At 47.3% G+C, this 20,592-nt stretch overlaps 1 protein-coding gene across 2 annotated transcripts in view; it reads right to left on the reverse strand.

Moving 5' to 3' along the window:
• The window catches only part of Lilli (AF4/FMR2 family member lilliputian), a 168,937-nt gene extending 156,088 nt beyond the window's left edge, over positions 1–12,849 (reverse strand). Inside the window, exon 1 of one of the 2 annotated variants that reach the window (XM_070664969.1) lies at positions 11,637–12,849. In XM_070664969.1, coding sequence (XP_070521070.1) covers positions 11,637–11,701 — 65 coding nt within the window. In that variant the 5' untranslated portion in view covers positions 11,702–12,849. The remainder of the gene's footprint in view (positions 1–11,636) is intronic. The other variant, XM_070664971.1, reaches the window with a different exon arrangement.
• Positions 12,850–20,592: the final 7,743 nt, after the last annotated feature.

Here is a 20,592-nt window from a genome sequence, read left to right on the forward strand (position 1 = left end):
CCAGCTCGACCCGAATCATCCTCTCGCTCTGTTACTTTTACTTGGGCCCACGGAAATTAAATTATCAGTAGAAGTGATATTTTTTTTTTATTTGCGACGACGAGATTCGAAGGTTGAGTTTCGTTATCGGCTAAATTGAGTGGGCGATCGATAAGAAATACGTTGCGCGTCGGCTCACGAAGGAGTTTACGACTTCTTCGACTGAATAAGAGGAGAATCGATGGAATAAAGAGTTCAGAGACGCGACACAGATTAAACTGGCGATTCACGAAGCAGGTGGGCCCCGGCCTTGTGGGCTCAACCGACGGGATCCTAACACGATGGCGGAAGTTGCAAACGGGTAGCGCATTGAATGCAACCCTAGGGTTGCGGCGAAAAAAAAAAAGCGGGTGAAGGGAGAGGAGAGGAGAGCAGCTTGAGCACTCCTGCAGCGAAGTTCTAAAAATGATCGGCCGGAGCACGTGTCCCACGTTTCTACGCATATGTTTTCCGCCCTGACGCCGGGGCTCGTCGGGGCCAACCGAAAACGGGAACGTCTTTCCAAAGCGGCGCAATTTGTCAAATTAACTGTCAGCGTGTAATTTGTCGCGTTAACTTGCAACCGCCTCGCTTCATTCGAAAATTACGCCGGCTTAATAATTTCATAATAGCTCACCGCTATAATCGTCTGGAATACACGCGAGCACACCTACATCTTCGCATACTTATTCCTCGATCAATTCGAAATTAAGGCTCGCGGTAGCGGAAACCTCGCGGAGAATTATCCGTCTCCTGAACGTTACTATTTCTTTTAATGTTCATAATTAGTGAAATTCCTCCGAGACTTTAAAGTATTCCGAACGGGATTCATTATCAAAAATTGACGTCCGCGAGTTACGAAACCCACCGGTATACGGTTTAAGTTCACGTGAACTGTGACGTGAACGAGTTGAACGCAATTATATTGAAATAATATTCAGAACGTTACCGATCCGCCCGGTTAGAATTGTACGTTCGTTCTACCGCGGGAATCCAAATGCATGTTTTTATATATATATATATATATTTTTATCCCTGGGAGTAATCTTTTCTATATCACGAAGAGAAGATTCGTAGCAGCGGGCGCGTCGCTCTCTCGCCATTCATATTTCCAGGAAATATCGTCAGTGGAACGTAGCGAAGCTGTATTATGCGGAGACTCGTCTTGCTCCCCGGGGAGACCTACTTCGAAACCCGGAGCTTCCTTTCCGTCGCCGAACTTCTTTTCTTGCCGCGCCGCCTTCCTAAGAAGTTAATTCCATTGATGATAACTCGGCCGCCAAGTACGCCATTTACCTTTTAAAGCCCGCGAACCCGGCAATTTGTCAACTTCGCCCGAAAGTTGCATCGCGAAAACGTCGCCCGCCGTCCATTTAGTCGGTGCCGCAGAGCGAAGAGGAAAGTTTTCCCCTCTTGTTATTCTTCCCGGCGGTATTTGCCGCTCTTTATCGCGGCGCGGGGCAATCAGCGGAGGTCGATGGGATCGCAGAATCTCTTATCTCTTACCTCATCTGCGCTTATCAAACGCGCCAAGCGGAATCTGACAAATGCGAAAATCTATTTATCCCGCTCGCTGTAAATCAGCTTCCCCGCGGGCGACTTAGTTTCTTTACCGGTTTTCGAGCGGCGTATATTTCTCTCTCTCTCACTTTGCCTCTATTGTTAGATGAAATATTTGGCCGAGAGGTACGCGCGATAAAATAGTTCGTAAATCAAAAATTATCGCGGCGAGGTTTCGTTAAACGTTCACGCCGGCGTCGAAGAATCGAGTGGCAGTGCCGTCGCGAGTCCTAGGAGACACGAGTGTATAAACGGTTTATCGAGGTAAAGCTAGCCGGTATCTTCACCCTCCTCCCCTTCTCTCGCTCCGCCGCCTATCGCGCGTCCCTCGGACACGGTCCCTGCCTCGCCATGCTACTGTCTCGTGTTAGGGGACGTTCACACCGCGCCTGCGAGAGATCGACGAACGAGGCCACGCATGGTACACGCGGACGAGAAGGCGATCGTAACTTTCACCACCGACGGGCGCCGGAACGCGATCGTCCTCCGTAAATACTTGCCGAAGTCACGAAACATTCGCGTTAAAGCGAACGGATCGAAAATTGCCCCCCTTTCCCGGTCAACGAGGAAATCGTATATACTCCCGGCTTCGTCAGTTAGCTAATTATTATCGTACCAAATATAATACATCCGTCGCATTAATGTAAAACGTGAACGGCCCAGCTTGTTACGTTAGTCGTTGAATTAATACAAAAAAATATAAACGGTTTGATCCCCCGCGGTAAAAAGAATTTCATGGCGCGGCACGATAAATCGGAATTAAATGACGAAGTGAATTTTCTCCGCTATTAATGGCCTCATTGGACATGTTTATCGACAGTGATTATCAACGCCGGATATTACGCGCGAGCTTTATTGCGGGCGTGATGCAATATAGCTCGCGAAAACGCACCTACGTGAATAGAACGCGATTCGCGCACGCAGTTGACATTAGCGGTGAGATAATATCAGCTGATTTACATTCGGTAGCGGGCGCGGGTCAGCGGAGCTACTGTCAAACGGTCTTACGCCGCGAATAAATATCTGCTTTCGAGTAAACAGCTAAATATATCGCGAGTTTACAGGGTGGAGGATATATACCGTAAGTTTATTCGAGGGACCCGCGCGCGAATAAAACGTGAGAAAATGCGAGGGGAGGAGGGAAATTGCGGGAGGCGCCACACGCTCGTACGTTAAAAATATATTATCGCGCGGGGCGTAACATCACTTCGCAACTAGAAAATCCTCGCCGTCGTATCGCGCGATCAACGTAGATCTCTCTGTCGCTTCTTCTTTTTTTTTTTTTTACAAAATAATTCAGAGAGATAATAATGTAAAAGCGTGACACTTAGCCGACTTATTTATTTCTGGCGCGTCCAAGGCGAGATGGGAATTATTTCTGATCCTCGTTAAACATAATTTATCGCATTGCAACAATCTGATTTCTGTAGAATAATTTTGTTCAATATTTCTAGGATGAGGCCTTCATAAAAGCTGTTTACAGTCTTTAAGCTGAAAAAAAATTTTTCGATGTCAATCTGCAAAGGGGTCATCGAGATTATTTCAGAAAATCAAGAAACAACCTCGCCGAGGAGTTGAGAATTTATCTCTAGAATAAAAGTAAACAAAATTATCACTTGGCGAGGATTTATAAAGTCACGCAAGAAATCATTCATCCCGTTCTTTCTTCCCCGTTTCTCTACCTGTTGCATCACCCGGTTAAAATTTCGTCAATAAGACCTTCTGGGTAAACGAAAAAATTAATTTTACGCATCTTCCAATTTTTTATCGGCACTTCCTTAAGAGAACTTTCTACAAAAAGGAAAAAAGAAAAAAAAAACTTGTGGCTGTACGCAGAGTTGAAATTCCACGCGTTACTACGCTACTTGTGTCTAAGAAAATTAATTAATTAACTTGCATGAAAAGTACTTGCTCGTTTACTAATTATATATTTGTGCACTGGCCTATTCGTTAATGAGGAAAAAAAAAAGAAAAAGAAAGAAATCTTTATCGTGCGAAATGCAGGCTTGGAAAATCATTATCAGAGGGTTGCCTCGTCGATTGTGAACGCAACCGAAGACGGCCGAGTCCACGTTAGAAATCCGCCGGTGAAAGTGTTGGATTTGCACGGCAGCTTCTCGTAGCGCAAACCTAACGACCGTTAGAATGTCCGACAAGTAAAGCGATGCCTTCTACATATTACGTCGCGATACAAGTAGCCTCGATTACGAGAATACGAGCCGAAACGAATTCTGGAATTCGTACGTCGTCGAATTCTCGCCGTCAAAGATTCGGTGAAACGATAATAATGCCAGAGTCGCGTTCATCCGGTCGCTATTAAATTCAAATAAATTTATATTCAATAAATTTCTCAATTTTTTATTTTTTTCCTTTCTCTTTTTTAATCATCGAAAATAAAGCGTGCACGGTAAGCTCTACTAAAATTCCCGAGTCTGACGCAACCAATCGAAAATAAAAGTAGTCAATAAGCCGACGTGAAAGCCGAATAAATCCGATAATCTCATAATAGTAGTTATCCGCAAAGTTATCGCGGGATTGTGAGCGTAAACAAATGCGTTTCTTTAAACGCGCGTTGAGAAAGCTCTAATGACTTTCGACCAAATACTGTAATCTGCGTTTCATCTTTAGCAAGCATTTTATCTCGCAACGCGCGGTACGTTGCGGAATTGCACCGCGCGAATTATGTCCCGTCTAAATTTTTCTTGAAAAAAAATAAAAGCAAAGAACGAATTTATATCAATAGAAAAATTCACGGATAAAAAGAAATGAGGATATTCTGCGAAAATTCTAAATATGACGGGGATTCGTGAGATTCAAAAAATAAAAATTGTACGACTGATTGCGGACACTCGCGGCGACGCCGCAAGCAATGTTTTCAAAGTCTGTAAGAAGACCAATCAATCAGCTGTGCTATCTGCATAATTAGCTCGGCCGCGCACATGTGAAGAAATCAATTGCGTGCGGTTAATAGCGGCCAGACGGAAAGTCTCATGTCAGTTACAGTCTCATTGCTACGGTAAAGGACGATCGTTTCCAACAATTTTCGCCGGGGAATTCGCGCAACTCGAGGGAAATGCCGGGGAAAATAACGCGCCCGTAATCAATACGTTGGGCTTATTTGTTATGCAGTTAATGCCCAGCTGCAAACGTCCGACTTGCGACATTGTCCGAGACGAGGCGTGCACTCGCGCGAATTATATTCTCCGCCCGTGTGTGCAACGTACGCCGCGAGGAGTATTCGCGAAATTGTCGTCCTAACGTTGATCTTCGTGAAATCACACGGTGCATTAATAAACTGCGAAAACGCAGACGTTGCGGAATCGCGACGAATAATTATTGCTCGTTCGGAACATTCCCGTTTAAAAACTAATTTCTAGCCCGGATTTAACGTTGCGTTGCTCGAAAATAAAGCTGCTGCATTTTTTTTTTAATTTTTTCTTTTTTTTATATATTTTTCTCTTTTGCATAAAAGTTTCCCTTCACAATTTTCAACGGAACTTTCTCGCGCGGTGTTCCTCGAGACGGCCGGTATGTAGACATTTTGAAAACAATAAAACGTTCCTGAAAACTCCGACGGTGTTTTATCGCGATTTCGCGTTTTGTTTTTATCATCGAACGATTATCACGGAGCCAAGGTCGCGCGATCGCGCGAGTTCGACGGCCTCTGCTGGCCGCTGTTTCACTTCTCGAAGGAGGATTACTTGCACCGCGGTCCCGTCTGTTTCGGCGCACTTTGCAACGAAGTTGAAGGAACCGGTAACCGGCGAAAGCGTCTACGCGGCCTTTCTCCTCGACGAATTATCGATGGCGCACGAATGCCACGCTTTATTCAATCAGTGTCAACTCCGATGAGGTACGACTTAGGCGACGTTATTTCCTTCCGCGTTTTGCGCGTTGCGTGGAAATTATATAAATCGAAGTCGAAAGCCGATTGGGAGAAGGGGATCGAACGGCGATTCTTTTTTTTCTTTTTTTTTTTTTTTGCTGGCCGCGGCAAGAATTACGAATTTCCTTCCGCGTAAAAATAAATATCGCTCGGAAATATTCTGCGGGTTAGGGAGACCGACTTTTGTTATCAAACTCCCTGCACTTTCAGCTTAGTTTCACCGTCGAAGGATTGAACAATTTTTTTTTTTTTTATTCGCATTCAATTGTAGTCAGAAATTTAATTAACCGCTCGGACAGCTTGGAAATAATTAACGTATTTAAAAGGAATTCTCAGTCGTTCCAATTACCTCGCTCCTACAACCGACACGCTAACAAACCGAATATATTTTCTCGAAGCAATTTACGACGAATCAACGCGCACGTATATTTGTTACCACGAACCCCAGATAAGATTATGCATACGACTATTTTTTTCTCTCTCTCCCTCTCTCTTTCTCGTCCTCCCTCCTATTCGTACCTACTTATCGCGCCGAAGTTGCGTTCGACTAGTAGTTTTTAACGAAGATTGCTTTGCGCCGCAATATAAAAAAAAAAAAAGAAATAAGTCACGACTTTTAAATAAAAAAAATATTTCCAAATAAGTAGAAGAGATTTATTTAAAAGGAACAACAAATTAAGAGTCTATACATTTTCCCAATAAATTAAAACAATTAAAATAATGAGATTGAGCTTGAAGAAGTACTTTTCGAAAGCTTTGCGAAGCCCGCGGTAATTTCTTCGAGAAACAAAAACGTCGGTTTTAAAAATAATATCGTTTTAAATTGAACAAGGGACGGGTAAAGTTATAATACCGGCATCTCATATAATTGTCACGTATAAAGGGAAAATAACTTTAATCTGAACGCGACGGTTCGCTTCTCGGGGGGGTTCGAAGTTTCGAAGCTATGCCCGAAGCGTGACGATGCGTGCGCTCGATAAGCTCAACCCTATTTCGACCACCTTCCCAACCTGACCCAGGCCAGAAGGAAAAATCTCTTTTTCTCGTGTCGCCCGTTTGCGTTCGTGCCGGAATCAACTCGATCACTTTTGCCACTCGAGGTCCCCGCCGTTCGCCGATAGCCGGGGCGAAAAACGTCTCGGGGAACGCGCGCCCCGACGTCACGCGATAACAAAAAAGAGAAATCAAAACGCATTCTTGTGCAATAATTCATAAGTCGCGTTCCGCACACGGGGCGTATCGCGTGTAATAATTTAGCTCCGGGCAAAAATTACTGCGACTCGCAAAACTGCACCGTTATTTATTAAATCGTCTTTTAATCGTTGCTGAAATAAACTGCGACCTCGTATTTCTCTCTTTCTCTTTCTCCGCAATTCCGACTGACTCTTAATTGTTTCAAAATAATTAGTTTTGTTATTACCGCCGTATACATTGAAACGTCGAAACAAAGACGGTCAGTGTCTATCTGAAAAACATGTCCGATTACATAACATTGTGCCAGCTCGAGGTCAATAAATTCTTTTCGTGGTACGCAATAATTGATATTTATAATTGGTATCGATTTCGACTGATATTCAGTTACGAACTGTCGCATAATCGACAGCCGCGGTGATACAAGGGAGATTAGAGGGCGGAAAATAGGTCAACGTACTAACGGCGTTTCAGAGTGTCGGATCCCTGCGGCTACGATAATGAGAAAAGAAACACGGCGCCATCGTCTCCTACGCTCCGCCGTCTTTTCTCTCGGTTTTCCCCCCTTTTCGCGTTTCACGCTTGACTCGCGCCTGATATTAAACGCGCAAAGTAGAAAATAACGTAACTGCTTCGCGAGCGAAAAGCTCGCACGAATTATAACGCCTCTCGGTTTCGTCGAGTAAGGAAAAAAAAAAAAAGAAAAAAAACAATCGCAGCCGCGACGAAAGGAATAAAAGAAAGAAAAGAAAGTATCGTACGACTGTGCAACGAGCGAAGGGGAAGAATCCACGCGTAATTTTCTCAAAACTCCGGCCCTCGATTATCTACCCCCTGCCTCCTAATTTCGTTCAATTATCTGATATCTTCGCAATTTGCCGCGAATGCGCGAATCGATATTGTACGGGTCTGCGAGTCCGAGGGCATTAAATAGAGAAAGTGCCGCGAGGATCCCCGTCCTCTTGGCGCCCTATCGCCGCGCACGATAATGAGAACAGAAGGGCGGCGCCGACGCTAGAGCTCTTTTCCCTTTCGCCGCTCGCGTCCGCGTTTCTCATCCGTGTAGATATCCCGCCGCCGCTCGGCGTATTCCACACGCATGAAATTGAACAAACGCGAAAGCTCGTTAACCGAGCAAGAGAATGCGCTCGTCGCGGACGTCGAGGATTTTTCTAGTTTCATCGATCGTCATTACGAGACGAGTGTGATAAAAAAAATTTTAAAAAAAGAAAAAAAAATAAGTACCGCGAGGCCGTGCGCGAAAAGTCAGTCCGTTTAGCTAGACGTTTCTTCAACTTTCACGTAATTGATTTTCACCTCGAAAGATATAAAGAAAATTATTAAAATAATTCTATTAGCAAAGTCTCTTTCTCTCTTTTTTTTTTTTTTTCTTAATCAAAGAAATTAATTAGGACACGCTCGGTCTTGTCATCATGTTTGCGAAATGCATATTGAAAATTCTATCCGACAAGAGTATTAATTTCCTGCGACAGTTTGCACAATTTTTAACCCAGAATGAAGATGTAGGAAGACCAAATGCAGGCTTTATTAACGAGATATTCGGAAAAAAAAAAGAGTCCGATACTCGAAAATATGCGTCTTTCTATTATTTCACAGACATTTAACTTTGCGTTACATTACCCTATCGTTGTTTCGCCGATATCTGCTCAAGGCCCGCTCCTCTCCGCGGGTGTCTTCGCGCTCGCACGCGGAAACGCGAGTTAATTACGATTGTGCGTGCGCTAATTAGATCAGATCGCTCGGCACTTTGCGCGGCACTCCCGGGGGTCAGTTGCACGCGACGTATACCTTATCATCTCACGACGAAGGGAACGTGATCGCACAAGAGTACAGCGACACTCTCGCGACGTTTTAGAAATTAATTTCGATCTATACTTTTTTTTTTTTTTTTTGCTATTCGAGAACTCGACCCGCGCGTTTTCCGAACTTTTAGCGCGGCCGACGAGCAATCCGCGTTTGTGGCTGCTTCGAGTAGATCAGTTGCGTGAGATACATTCGTCTCGACCAGCGGACCGCCTCGGTGTGTCGTTCACGAGCCGTTGAACGAACGCGAGGGAGACGAGCGCGAGCTGATCGTCATCGAGCTTATCGTCAGGGAACCGCGTTCTAGATTTGCCGTAACGAGCTCGCTTCAACGATTCTACATCACGACCGCTTTTTTTTTTTTTACAAATTTCTACAGTCCAGAAGGAAATTCTTTTCTCAGAAACAAATCTTACGTAAAATTAATTTACCGCAAATGCGGCTGATCAAAACGTTCTCATATATTTTTTTTTTTAAAGCGCCGACGCGATAATTACCAGGAAATATCAAACATGATTGTTTTCTACGATAACTAATCAAACATTATTATTAGTTGGCACAAGTTAATTATCTCCAATACGTGTCGCGTATCGAATCGGTGGTTATTTATTGAAAAGCAAACATTCAACGGCATTTAAAATATGGGATATAAATTATGTTGAATTAATGTTTAATTACAATATTTAGTAGAGATAAATATTTCTTTAACCATCCCTGGTCAAATATATTTCGTACGATGCTACGGATTTTTCGCGAGTTGAAATGTAATTCGTTATTATTACTTTTCCCTTACTCGTCCGATTAAAAATGTGTCACAAACGGCCTTGTCGAATGTAGTTCAAACGGAAAGCTGTCGCGTATCAAGCAATTGATAAATAAAGCATTTTATACAGCATCTTATGTACTCTTAACATTAATGAACTGTACAATATAAAATTAAAAAGAAATAAAAAAAAGTGACAACCAGAGCCACGAAAAATAATAAAATATTAACTATTTTTACAGATAGACATTATAATTGAAATAAATTTTGAAACGCGTCGCGATAAAACCTCGAAGCGAAAATATAAAATAATTATTAATTAAATTAGATTAAAAAGTCGTAAATGATAATCGACCGAATGCATAAGAGAAACATTTATTTGGATATAATTTGTAAAATCAAACTTTCTATCACGCGTATATCGCAACCGTGAAAATGAAAATTTTCAATCGCTGTTAATATTTCAATTTCGATAAATACTTAAAGGGGTTAATTGCGCCGGGGAAAATTGCGCACGTCGGGCTCGTAGCGAGAGTAGTCTCGGAGGAACTTCCCTTCGGGTCGAAGCGACGTAACGCGTGAATGGTGAAAGGAATTCCATGCTCGCGATTCTTATTGACAGGCGCGTCACTCGAAACGGTTCTTTCGACGGAATCGGGAATAGAACCCGCCACGAACTTGGCTCGTTATCGAGTTATTATTGTCATCGGCCGGATTCGTTTCGAGCCAACTTTCTCTTCGTTCCTAACCGCGGCGATTTGAAGATCCAACGACACCGTGGAATTATCCGGCTCCTCGTTCGGCTTCGATCCCGGACCATCGGGAAAGTTAAAAGCCCCCGCCGGTCAAAAATCGATCGCGCATCGACTTCGCGACATTTAAATATTTAATAATAACGCTCTATTAATAATACCGATTTAATTAATTAAATAAATAGCCGGCGACATTTAATAGCGGTTATTAATGATGATTAATTGATGATAATTTAATGCAATGTTATCACAAAGATTTATTGATACTAAACAGAGCTACTATTCCATAGTAATATAATATACATATAAAATGTTTTTTTTTTTTTATTACGAGACGAAGATTTGATCAACGCGATTTTTTTTTTCTTTTTTTTTTCTCTGATTAATTTGAAAACCAATTAAGTATTGGATAAACTCGACGGTGCCGTTGACTATGTTCAGAGATCAAGACGAGCATATGGTGCCCATGGCTGTAATCGAGTTCGCCATGGCGCGAGCATTCGCAGCGGAAAGACGTGAAAACAGCAAAATTATTATTCCGCCAGCTGCACGGTCGTTAATTACGTTACCATTGAATATAAGTCACCGTGTAAAGCCTCCGCGTTATTTTACGAAATTCGAGGACAGTCGTGACGGTGTTACGTGAGTATTGTTCCAAGTGCCGACTGATATAGCGTTGCACATTGTCGCGAGTATCTCGTCGTTAACAGCGTGGCTGACAACCGAAATGTACGTATAAACCCCGATAGTCGAAAAATCACCGCGCCCGCTTTACGAGACGATTTATCGAATCACGAATTTATTTTAGCATTATTTATGGCCACGTGGCGCAACGAGGAGGCAAGTTCTGATAGAAGGAAATCGCGAATATTACGGATAAAATGTTAAAAAAAAAAATTTCAATACAAACGTATGCAAATGACACTGACGTTTCGCGCCGCGTTTTCCGCTTAACACCGGGCCCTTTTATTCCCGCATCTAAATTCTAAATTTTACCGAGACAGACTCCACGTGTATACATGCTGTGTAAATAAGAGTGCAGTATTAGATAGCAGCACTGAACGAGCGCTGAGAAAATGCTGACCGTTAGTTTGTTAACTCTCAAACTGCACATCTACAGAGAACGTGCTTTTCACTCCGTGATCGCGAGAGACTGCTCTCTCTCTCTTTCTCCTTTCTTTTTCCCTCCCAACATTATTTCCCTCCCAACATTATGCACGTTTCAAATAGAAAAAAATAAAATGTATCTCGCGTTCTTTCGTTTCGAAAAATGTTTCGCGAAGATATTGGAAGATGTACATAGCAATGACCATAAAATTAAGCAGTTCATAATGGATTTTGCCAATTAACATTTTAACCAAGGCAGTGGGGGCTATCACGATTTTCTATCACCGCTTCGATCTAGAGAAATCACGTTGCAAAAATTATGATGATTCATAACGAAACTTGGATTCGTACGTGCATATCTATACCAAAAATAATTGTATCGCCCGGCATGGTTCTCTTTCCTTTCTTTCCTTTTTTTTTTTTTCTTTGTCAAGGTATTACGTGATAAAATAAAATTAATAAAATCGTGACGGTAGGCTGCCGAGATTAAAGTGTTACGGCCAATTTTTAATCGATCGAGGAAGTGTGTACTCACCTCGATAAGGTGCCCTTGAGCAGAGGATTCCTGTCGTCATAATAGCCACCGCCGGACGAAGGCATCTTCAAGTAATCCAAACAACGGGCACGTGGCACTGGTCACTAACACTGCGGCACTGCATCACTTTGCATTAATTGTTCGTGCGATCTGATCTCCACTGCGTTAGCTCTCTCCATTCACCACCGTTGATCTACTACCGGTAGCCGCGGCGACGGTTTACCTTGGCGATTGTTACGCGCGCGACACATCGTTCCGGCGGCGGTGACAGCAACAGGCGGTACGGCGCGACGTCGTCCGGCGCGGGGACCGAGGGACGGAAACGCGTGTGCAACGATCGGACTCGCCGGATCCGTCCGTAAAAAAAATCAATTCCGCCGTGAACGGAGAAACGCGCGGAAAGTCTCGAGGGAGGGTCTTCAAGCTTCGGATATCTTATCTCTCCCTTTAGCTTTCTTGTTCTTCTTTTCTTCTTTTTTTTTTTTCCTTATCAGTTATTTCGCCGAAGCGACCTCGACGTTTCCCACAGTCCTCTTTTTCACTGCTCGAGCTCGAGTCTTTTCTTTTTTCCTTCAAAGTCCGCTTTCTTCTCGCTAATAACTTACCGGTTGATGTTCAATAGCGATCACCGTGGAGCCTCGTGTCCGCCTTCGCCGCGGGCTTTGCGACGATGGCTCCTGTGCCCGCGTGTCAACAAAACTCACGCAAACATATGTAACGTCCGTAGAGATATCCGTGATCTCGTTCCAGTTTCTCGGCCGGCGATCGTCGGGCGCTACCGGGGAGCGGCGGGGGCGATTGTCACACGACGCGCTCGCGTTACCACCGGCCGTCGTAAACAAACCGTTGCCGAAGGACACTTCACTCGACGGCGAACACGATTCGGCACTCCGATAACTCGATCGCGCCTCCGCCGGAGAAAATTCCGAGAATCAGGCGACGACGTTCGCCACCGGTTGAGTGATCAACTGCGCCAGCACGCGTGCGCGAACGCCGCGCGGCGTCCACCGCCTCCTCCACCTCCTCTGCTAGCCAGGGCCGTTTCTCGCTCGCTCTCTCTTCTCTCCCGCTTGCTCTCCCGTCGTTCTCGCGGTCACCAGATGTGGCGTCGCGACGACGGCGTCACTCGGTCGGCACGCAACTCGGAATACCTTCGGCCCGCGCGTCCTTGCCGGTCTCTCACCTGCGGAAAAAATTCGACTGTCACAAACGGACGGCTACTATCTTCCCCTCTCTCTTTCTCTCGAGCTATGCACGTGCGCGCACGTGCACCATCTGGCCGAGACTGACCGCGTCGACACGTGCGGTCGCCGCCACCAAACATGGCCGTCTGTCAATCCCCTCCTTCCCAGCGAGTAGCAGAAGACGCAACGCCGAGCAAGATGTGACACGACGATCGTTGGACGATTCGCGAGCGACCCTCGCGCGTACCTTCGTCCCGGCGCGGTGGCTCACCCTCGAAAGGGCCCCGAGAGCGCGACTCCCGATGCGTTTTCGATCGACCCCCCGTTTCCTAACTTGATCGTAGATCCTCCGCGAAATCTCGTTACAATTCAGCGCCGCCGAAATCGCACTCGCCTCGCTCGTATCGGCCGAGTGAAAGTGCGCCGAATGCAGTCGACAATCGCTCCGCCTGCCGTCTCTGACCGTCTCTCTCTCTCTCTCTCTCTCTACCTCTCTCTCGCGCCCCGTCCTTCCCTCCATCCCGTCTGTCGCCCGACTGCTCTCTCGCGATCCGCGCGAAGGCTGCCGTTGACGTAAACAAACGGAATATTCCCGTCGTAGCGCGCGTTGCGCGAAAGTGGAAGCCCGCTTGACGGAACGGATTTTTCTCTCTCTCTCTCTCTCTTTTTCTTTTACACCGAGTCGCACGGTCCTTCGATGTCGGGCCCGCCGGCAATTAGGCCTAATTTATGAGCCCGCAAAACACGCGCTTCGAACTGAAACCGAGGAGACTCGGGGCCGCGAAAGCGGAAGCGAGAAGTGTTTCGCAATCCTTTCTTTATGCCGAACGCGCGACTAATTAGTTGGCGGCTTATGGGAATTGATCTTAATTGCCCCCGTTCCGATCCGACTCGTTTCAATTCTTTCGCGAACGCGGTGCCGTGATTCGGAGTTAGAGAAACTCTCCCTTCGCCCCGATGCGTCTTTAACTTCGCACGCGACGCCGCGGACTTGTCGTTCAACGTACTGCTCGAGTTTTCAAGAGTGAGACGTTCGTCCTTACCTCACTGATCGCCATTTTAACCGTCCTGCGGAGACGTCCGTCTTGTCGCGGATCGGACGAGGTTGCCGGAGGCGATACCGCATGCTTTCCCGAAATCCGATTGACTCGCGAAGATCCCGACGACGGCGGCTTCCGGCAAAGCCACGCGATGATCGATATCGAACTTATTAGACTTAGCTAACCGCCGCGAGATCCGACGAAGAAGACGCGCGCGCCCGGTCCGACTACGCTTCCCGAACTGCGGGGGCTCGTTGCGGGCGGGGTCATGTGACCACGAGTCCGAACTTCCTACTGGCCCTCGTCCGTCATCCAGCATGGCTGCGCTCGACCGGGCCGGATTTGGCGCGCAAAGTGGTACTTGCAAAGTGCGCGATATTTAAAAAAAAAAAAAAAAATATGTATTATATGCATCGAAAAGGATCCAAATCGGAACGAAGCCTGGCGTTGCGTAACGTAATTGCTTCTGCATTTAGCGGTAATATTTACGCACAGACATCTGCGGTCTGGCTCTTATTAGCTCACTTCCAGCTGTTAAGACGATAAATAGAACGGAACGTATCTCGTTCTTTAATTATCATCGGCGATAAAATTGGACTCGGTTAATTATAAGTAAAAAAAATGTCAAGTTCGCAAGGTTATCTTTAAAACGAATCTCTGGAAAGCAGGACGACCGCTCCGGCCTGCCTGCATTTAATTTCTAAATTATCCCTTTGTACTCTCGAATTAGCGTAAATTAATCCCTACTTCCACTCGCGCGAACCACATTATTTCCCCGACAAAGCCGGTCGTCGAATTCAACCGGCGCTGGCTTGTAAATCCCGATAAAGCGAGGCTACTTGTTTATCTTAACGTTCGTGATAAGAAAAAAAGAAGAAAGAAAAAGAAAAAAAAAAGAAAAAACGGCGCGTAAACAAGAAGTGCGGCGCGATAATCTCGGTATAAACCAGCGTGATTAACAATCGCATTTCAAGTTTACCAGTTAAAGCTCTTAACTGAAGTGATGTCGTAGACTTTATCGACGCTGAAGTTTCAAGTATGCCGAATGCAAAATCCAAGTTTTCTCGCCGCGAGACTGGATTACAAAACAGATTCCGAATAAATCCTTTTAGAATAAAAAATATCAAAAGCAAGTTCCACAAATTGAAAATCACTGAAATGCTTCTATATATATTTTTATTCCCCTTCAATCTCGCCCTTACGGTGTTAGAGTTTTAAAAAAAGATTCGCATGTACGCGCGGTACGCCGAGAAACAAAGGTATATAAACGTACGGCGGAGTTTACGGCAGCCCTTGACACTTCCGCAAAGAGAAAACCCTCCCAACGTGCCAAGAAATAACTCACGGGTCCCGCGTGCTTACAAGTAGGAACGAAGGGACGTATTTCTTTCGTTAAGAATTAACGCGCGATGAGCTGCGGCGGAATCACAGCGGCGCAGAACCAAGCGGGAATAACGAAGGACGTAAGAAGCGTTACGGCTGCGAGGAATCCTTCCCGTTACGACACTCAGTGTGTCATAAACCGTAATTATTCCTTTCTCCCGCAGCTTCTGCCGCCCTCCTCTCCATGCACTTTCACCGCGTGCGTCTTCTTCCCTCCGCTCCCGCTCCCGCTCGCGGTGAATTTATGCTCGCGCGTGCTCGTGTTACCGTACTCGCGATACCGATCTCAGATCCAGGATCCCTCTCGGTCCGAATCCAAATTGAATATCCGGCCGATCTCGAGGCGCTTTCGGTGCCGCGCGCTTTAAAGACAGGGCGAATGATATCCGCTGATTGGAAACGGCGTAACGAATACGCGGCGGCAAAAGTGGTCCCCAATTCGAGGCTCGTAAATCCTAATAGCCGATAACTTTCGACCGGCCGATAAGTACTCTTTAAGGAAGACGATTCGCTGGCGCGTTAATTATACCGGACCCGGCTCGGAACGCGCAATTTGCAGCCCCGCAGGAAATAAGAAGAGGCTCCCGAAAATCGGGGGCACGGACGGGAAGAGATATTTCCGCGGCCGCGGCCGCTGAATGTTACACGTCGCAATAACGAAGGAAACACATGAGCACGCGCGCCGCTCGGCTGAAACGCGGCGAGAGATCCTTTTACGCGAACCGGTTGATACCCGCCGTTCTCACCAAAGTCGAAAGTCTCCGGCGTTACAAGGGCAAACGACCTACTCGAGCCGTGCCGCTGACATTTTCGCGAGTCGCGGCTCGCTTCGAAACGGCTTAGCCGCGGGGCCGGCGGCGCTTCGCGGCTCCGTCTTCGCTCGAATTGAAATGCGATTCAATGCGATGCAAATTTATCGCGGTGCGACACGACGGTGCCGCCGATCCGATTGGCTTTACCCTATTTTTCCATGGCGCCGGCAGCCGCAGTTATATATATATTTTCATCGGCCGTTAACGGGCGCTCGGAGCTTTTTACGTAACCCGTCGCCGCGGAAAGAAACGGTCTTGCCGGACGTGATCTCGTTTTTCGACTGTGACTTTTCCCCCAGCCCATAACGCACGAATCGTATTTCGCGTCTCGTCGACACATTTATTAATTTTCCTTTTTTTTCTTTTTTTTTTTGTTTTAATTGCATTCGGCAAGAACAATTTTCAATTACGCTCGGCACTTTGCTTCGTCCCGTATGTCAGACCTTCACTTGTTGCGCAAACGAAACCTGGCAGAAGATAAAAAGAAAAAAAAAAGAGAGTCGGGCGACATTAAACACACGCTGGAAAATCAGTACCGTAAGCGCTCCACTTCTCTCTTTCTCTCTTTTTCTCTCGTTCCCTCTCTACTAAAAGAAAACCGCTCCGGAATCCACACCTTGGAATGCACCGGCGACGAGACTCGACTCGTTACCACAAACGCAGCCTGTCCACCTAACCGATTTCCCCGACAACCTCGTCGAATTTCCCCGAACGCTCCGGCGGAATCGTTTAACAAACCGTCTCCCCGTATTATTTTGTATATCATTAGTAATTTAATAACTAATTGATAATTAAATATTCTTTGATGCAATAACGTCCGCGCGCGACTCGCAGCCCGATGATTATAATTAGTAATCAAATATTCTTTGGTTTAATAATATCTCTGTGTTATCAGTAATTTAATAATTGAAAACGTGTCAAAGTGGTCGGCAAGAGTGCCGGAATCGACCGAGGGCCTCGGTTCTATCGAGTTAACAAGCCGCTCTGCAACATTTATGCAAAAAGAAAACACGTTCCCTCCCCCCCTTCTGCTAATATTCGCGTTTTACAACGTTTTAGCGCGGCACACATCAATTACATTTCGCAATAACGACCGTCGCGTGTATATTATTCAAAGCGACCTACTTGCCGTCCAACGCCGCGCGGGATACCGTAAAGCTAATCAACGAATTTTCTAAGTCCTCCTCTGTCCTCCCGTCGCGAAGGGGAACCGTCGAGAGGACGGGCGCGCGGGGCCTTCCACGAGATGCGCTCAAGTGCGCCGCGAGGAAGACAATCGGAGTCGCTCGGCCGGAAGGGGGTTAATCTACCTCCCGATAGGGACACTCGAGGTGAATTTTCTTCTGCGGGAGGACAGCCACGGAAAGAGAGGGACCTCGGACTCGACTGGACGCGACGTCGACACGACGTCGCCATCGTAATCTCGTCCACGCTGCTTTCCCCCACAGGGGCCGACTTCGCACCTCTCGCTCTTCCCCGAGATCGCCTCATCGACCGATACCTCGGGCACGTACATACACGCGCGCCAACGCTTACGGACACAGCCACATCCGCCAAGTATCGTCAACACGGCCAACATTTTGTTGTTTCAATAAAACAGCTTTGTCATCGCGCGGTCAATAGGATACTTCCGTCGAATTCATTGAAATTACGCCAGAATCTCCATTATCCGGCCTGATTGGGAAGCACGAGCCGCTTCGAGCGGGCTTTCGGAAAAATAAAAAATCTTTTTTTGACGGAAAAATCACAATTTTGTTTTTTTTTTATTTGAGAGGGAGAGAAAGAGAGTGACATCGCTTTTCGCCCGATCCATTTAATTCAAAAAAAAAAAAAAAGAAATATTCACTAAAAAAGTTCTTTAATCTCGGTTTTATTTACGTTTCAAAAGCTAGATTTCAATTGGCGAACGAGTAAGATTAGTTTCAGATTAGGCTGTTCGAATCCTGTTTGCGTAGAGATAAACCTCGAAATTTCTAACTTGCGAAAGCTGTATAAATATTTAACGCCAAAGGTCCGCGCGATACTCGCTCTCGATTATGAAATCGATTACCGGAGTTAGACGACGAATCAGAACGAATGAAATGTCATTATCCCGAGACAGCTGAAATTAGAAACGCGACGGTTTTGCCGAAGCTGCGGCGATCGAGGCGGACCAAAAAATCTCTGAAATTCGCTTCGATCTCTTTTTTTTTTCTTCCTCCCATCGCCTCGCGATTCGGCCGTGCGATTTCGGCGACGACGAGGTGTATCGGTCCTATAATCCTCCGGCATTTCGAGGCGCGATGTAAATGAGAGGCATCGCTGCTGAGAGCCGCCAAAGTAAACGGGATTTCCGAGGTCTCTTCGCGTGTCTCTTCGACGAGCGAAACGTGCCTCCGTCTCGCATTGGCAGGCATGCGGGCCGCGCTCCGTTTTCTCGCGGTGAGCGAGACCGCGAGAATAAAAGGCGAGGATGCGCATATTACGAAAAGAAACACGCCTATCGCGAGAGATATGGGTAGCGATAAAGGTGCCCCGAAGGGGAGGCGAGAGGAGGGGAACGGATGCCTTGACCCTTTAATCGCGGACGCGCGCACGGAATTATCGACAAAAGCGGGCCGCCGATGCCGACCATCCTGCGATACGACGCCCCCGATTTATTTCCGTATTAAATCGGCAGAAAATGGCCGGAGCGGATCCTAAAAAGATGCGAGATAAATATATATTTCCTCTCTTACTTTTTTTTAATTTCTTTTTTTCTTCTTCCTCGCGGCTTTCGAGAGAAGGAATTCTGTGCGCGAAGACGTTCGCCGCGTCGGGTTACGCTGCGTCGAAGGACGCGGGTGAAACGCACGTTCGCGGCACAGATTAATAAATCACACGGCGTTACATCACGATCTCCGTTAATTTCCCGGGCCGCGGGGAGGGTTTCGAGGTGCCGGGAAATCGGGTAACCGTTCGATGAATAAATCCTCTATTATTACCCCGTACCCCGCGTGATTCTGGGCGTGAGTGCCGCGCGAAACCTCGAGAAGGAGGCTCTCTCGGGCGATTCTCGGCCGCGTCGGAAACGCCGCGCCGTCTAGAAAGTAACGCTCCACATCGACGACCTTGTTCCTAGGATCTGCATGCCGCCGCCGAGGTCGAGATCGATGAGCGGCGTATCCGCGACCGCTTTCGGGAATTCCTACGCCGCGATAACGCGCAACGCCTGCGACGTAAGGGCCACGGGACCCGTGGGCGAAGATAACCTTATCTCCCGTCGCGAAGACCGACCGCCACCGATGCCTTGGCGCGCTACGCAAAGATGACCCCCTTTCGTCCGCCAACAATGGAAACGGACGATCGCGGCCCGACTTCGATCGCGCCCCGCGGGATCCGGCTCGCTCTTTGAGACGACCGACGCGCGCCGAATTCTCGAAATGGATCCGTGGGTCGAGGTCGAACCGTCGGTGACGTCACCTGATCGCGCACGAGCCGATAGCGGCACGCCGGACGAGGGACACTTCGACGCGGACGAGAACCTACCTCGGGATTCACGCGCTGGCACCGAAATTCCGAACTCTGGGGAAATCGGGAACGCCGGTTCCGCGCTCCGGCGACGAGCGCGCTGCGCAGTACGCTCGCGATTGAGATAAATACCTTCTTTTTTTTTTCTCGTTTTCGGTGTGCGTGCGGTTTTGCTTCTCGTCCTCTTCTTTCCGCGGTCAAGTTTCCTTCCAGGCGGCCAGCTACATCCTCTGCTCGACGAGCCTCGGCGTGACAGTCGGCACACGTGGAGCGAATAAAGGCACGTGCACCCTCGCGGCACTACGCATGCACGCACGCGAGCGGCGTGTGCATGTGCATACGCTTCGCCGTTGCAGACGTAGGTAAAGACGAGATGAAAGCGCGCGCGCGAGCGCGCCTGTGTGTGCGTATGCGTGCGCGGAAGCGAGAACACGTAAAAACAACACGGCGGAGAAACGCGTGCGGAGTCGCGGCCGTACTGATCGTGGGGGTCGAGCCACAGGTGTCATCTGACGGCGAACGAACGTCCCTCCCCTCCCGCCCGCGGCTCTACGTCATAGCCCGCTCACCCGCTTCCCCTCCAGCCGCGCCGACGTTACTGCCGCCACTTCTCCGTCCGTCTTTCCCTCCACACGTGTGCGCGCGGGTACGAAACCGGCGGAGGCGGCTCCCGGCCGCTTCTTCGCACGCGTGCGTGCGTGTAAATTGAGCTCGAAGAATATCGGCCAGCGTGCGGAGCGGATCAATTTCTTTTTCCACAGGGGTAGGAGGAGGGGAGGGGAGAGAAAAGCCGAGGGAAGGCAATGGACGGACGCTACGGTATAAATTGATTCGAAGACATTTAGGTATACGTACCCGCTTCTAAATTCGATGCTTCTCTTCTCTCCTTTTTAGACGGAATCGACGATGAAGGCGATCGATCCACGGCGCCTTCAAGTTCTTCGAACGGCGAGGAAGGACCCTTCTCAGAAATGGCGATCCAGAGCGCAACGTGAGCGACGAAAGCTGTCTCTCGAGTGCAACATTAAGAAGGGCGTGATAGGTAAGA

Source organism: Cardiocondyla obscurior, linkage group LG13 (genome assembly GCF_019399895.1).
Source record: "Cardiocondyla obscurior isolate alpha-2009 linkage group LG13, Cobs3.1, whole genome shotgun sequence".
In the NCBI taxonomy this organism is placed as follows: domain Eukaryota; kingdom Metazoa; phylum Arthropoda; class Insecta; order Hymenoptera; family Formicidae; genus Cardiocondyla; species Cardiocondyla obscurior.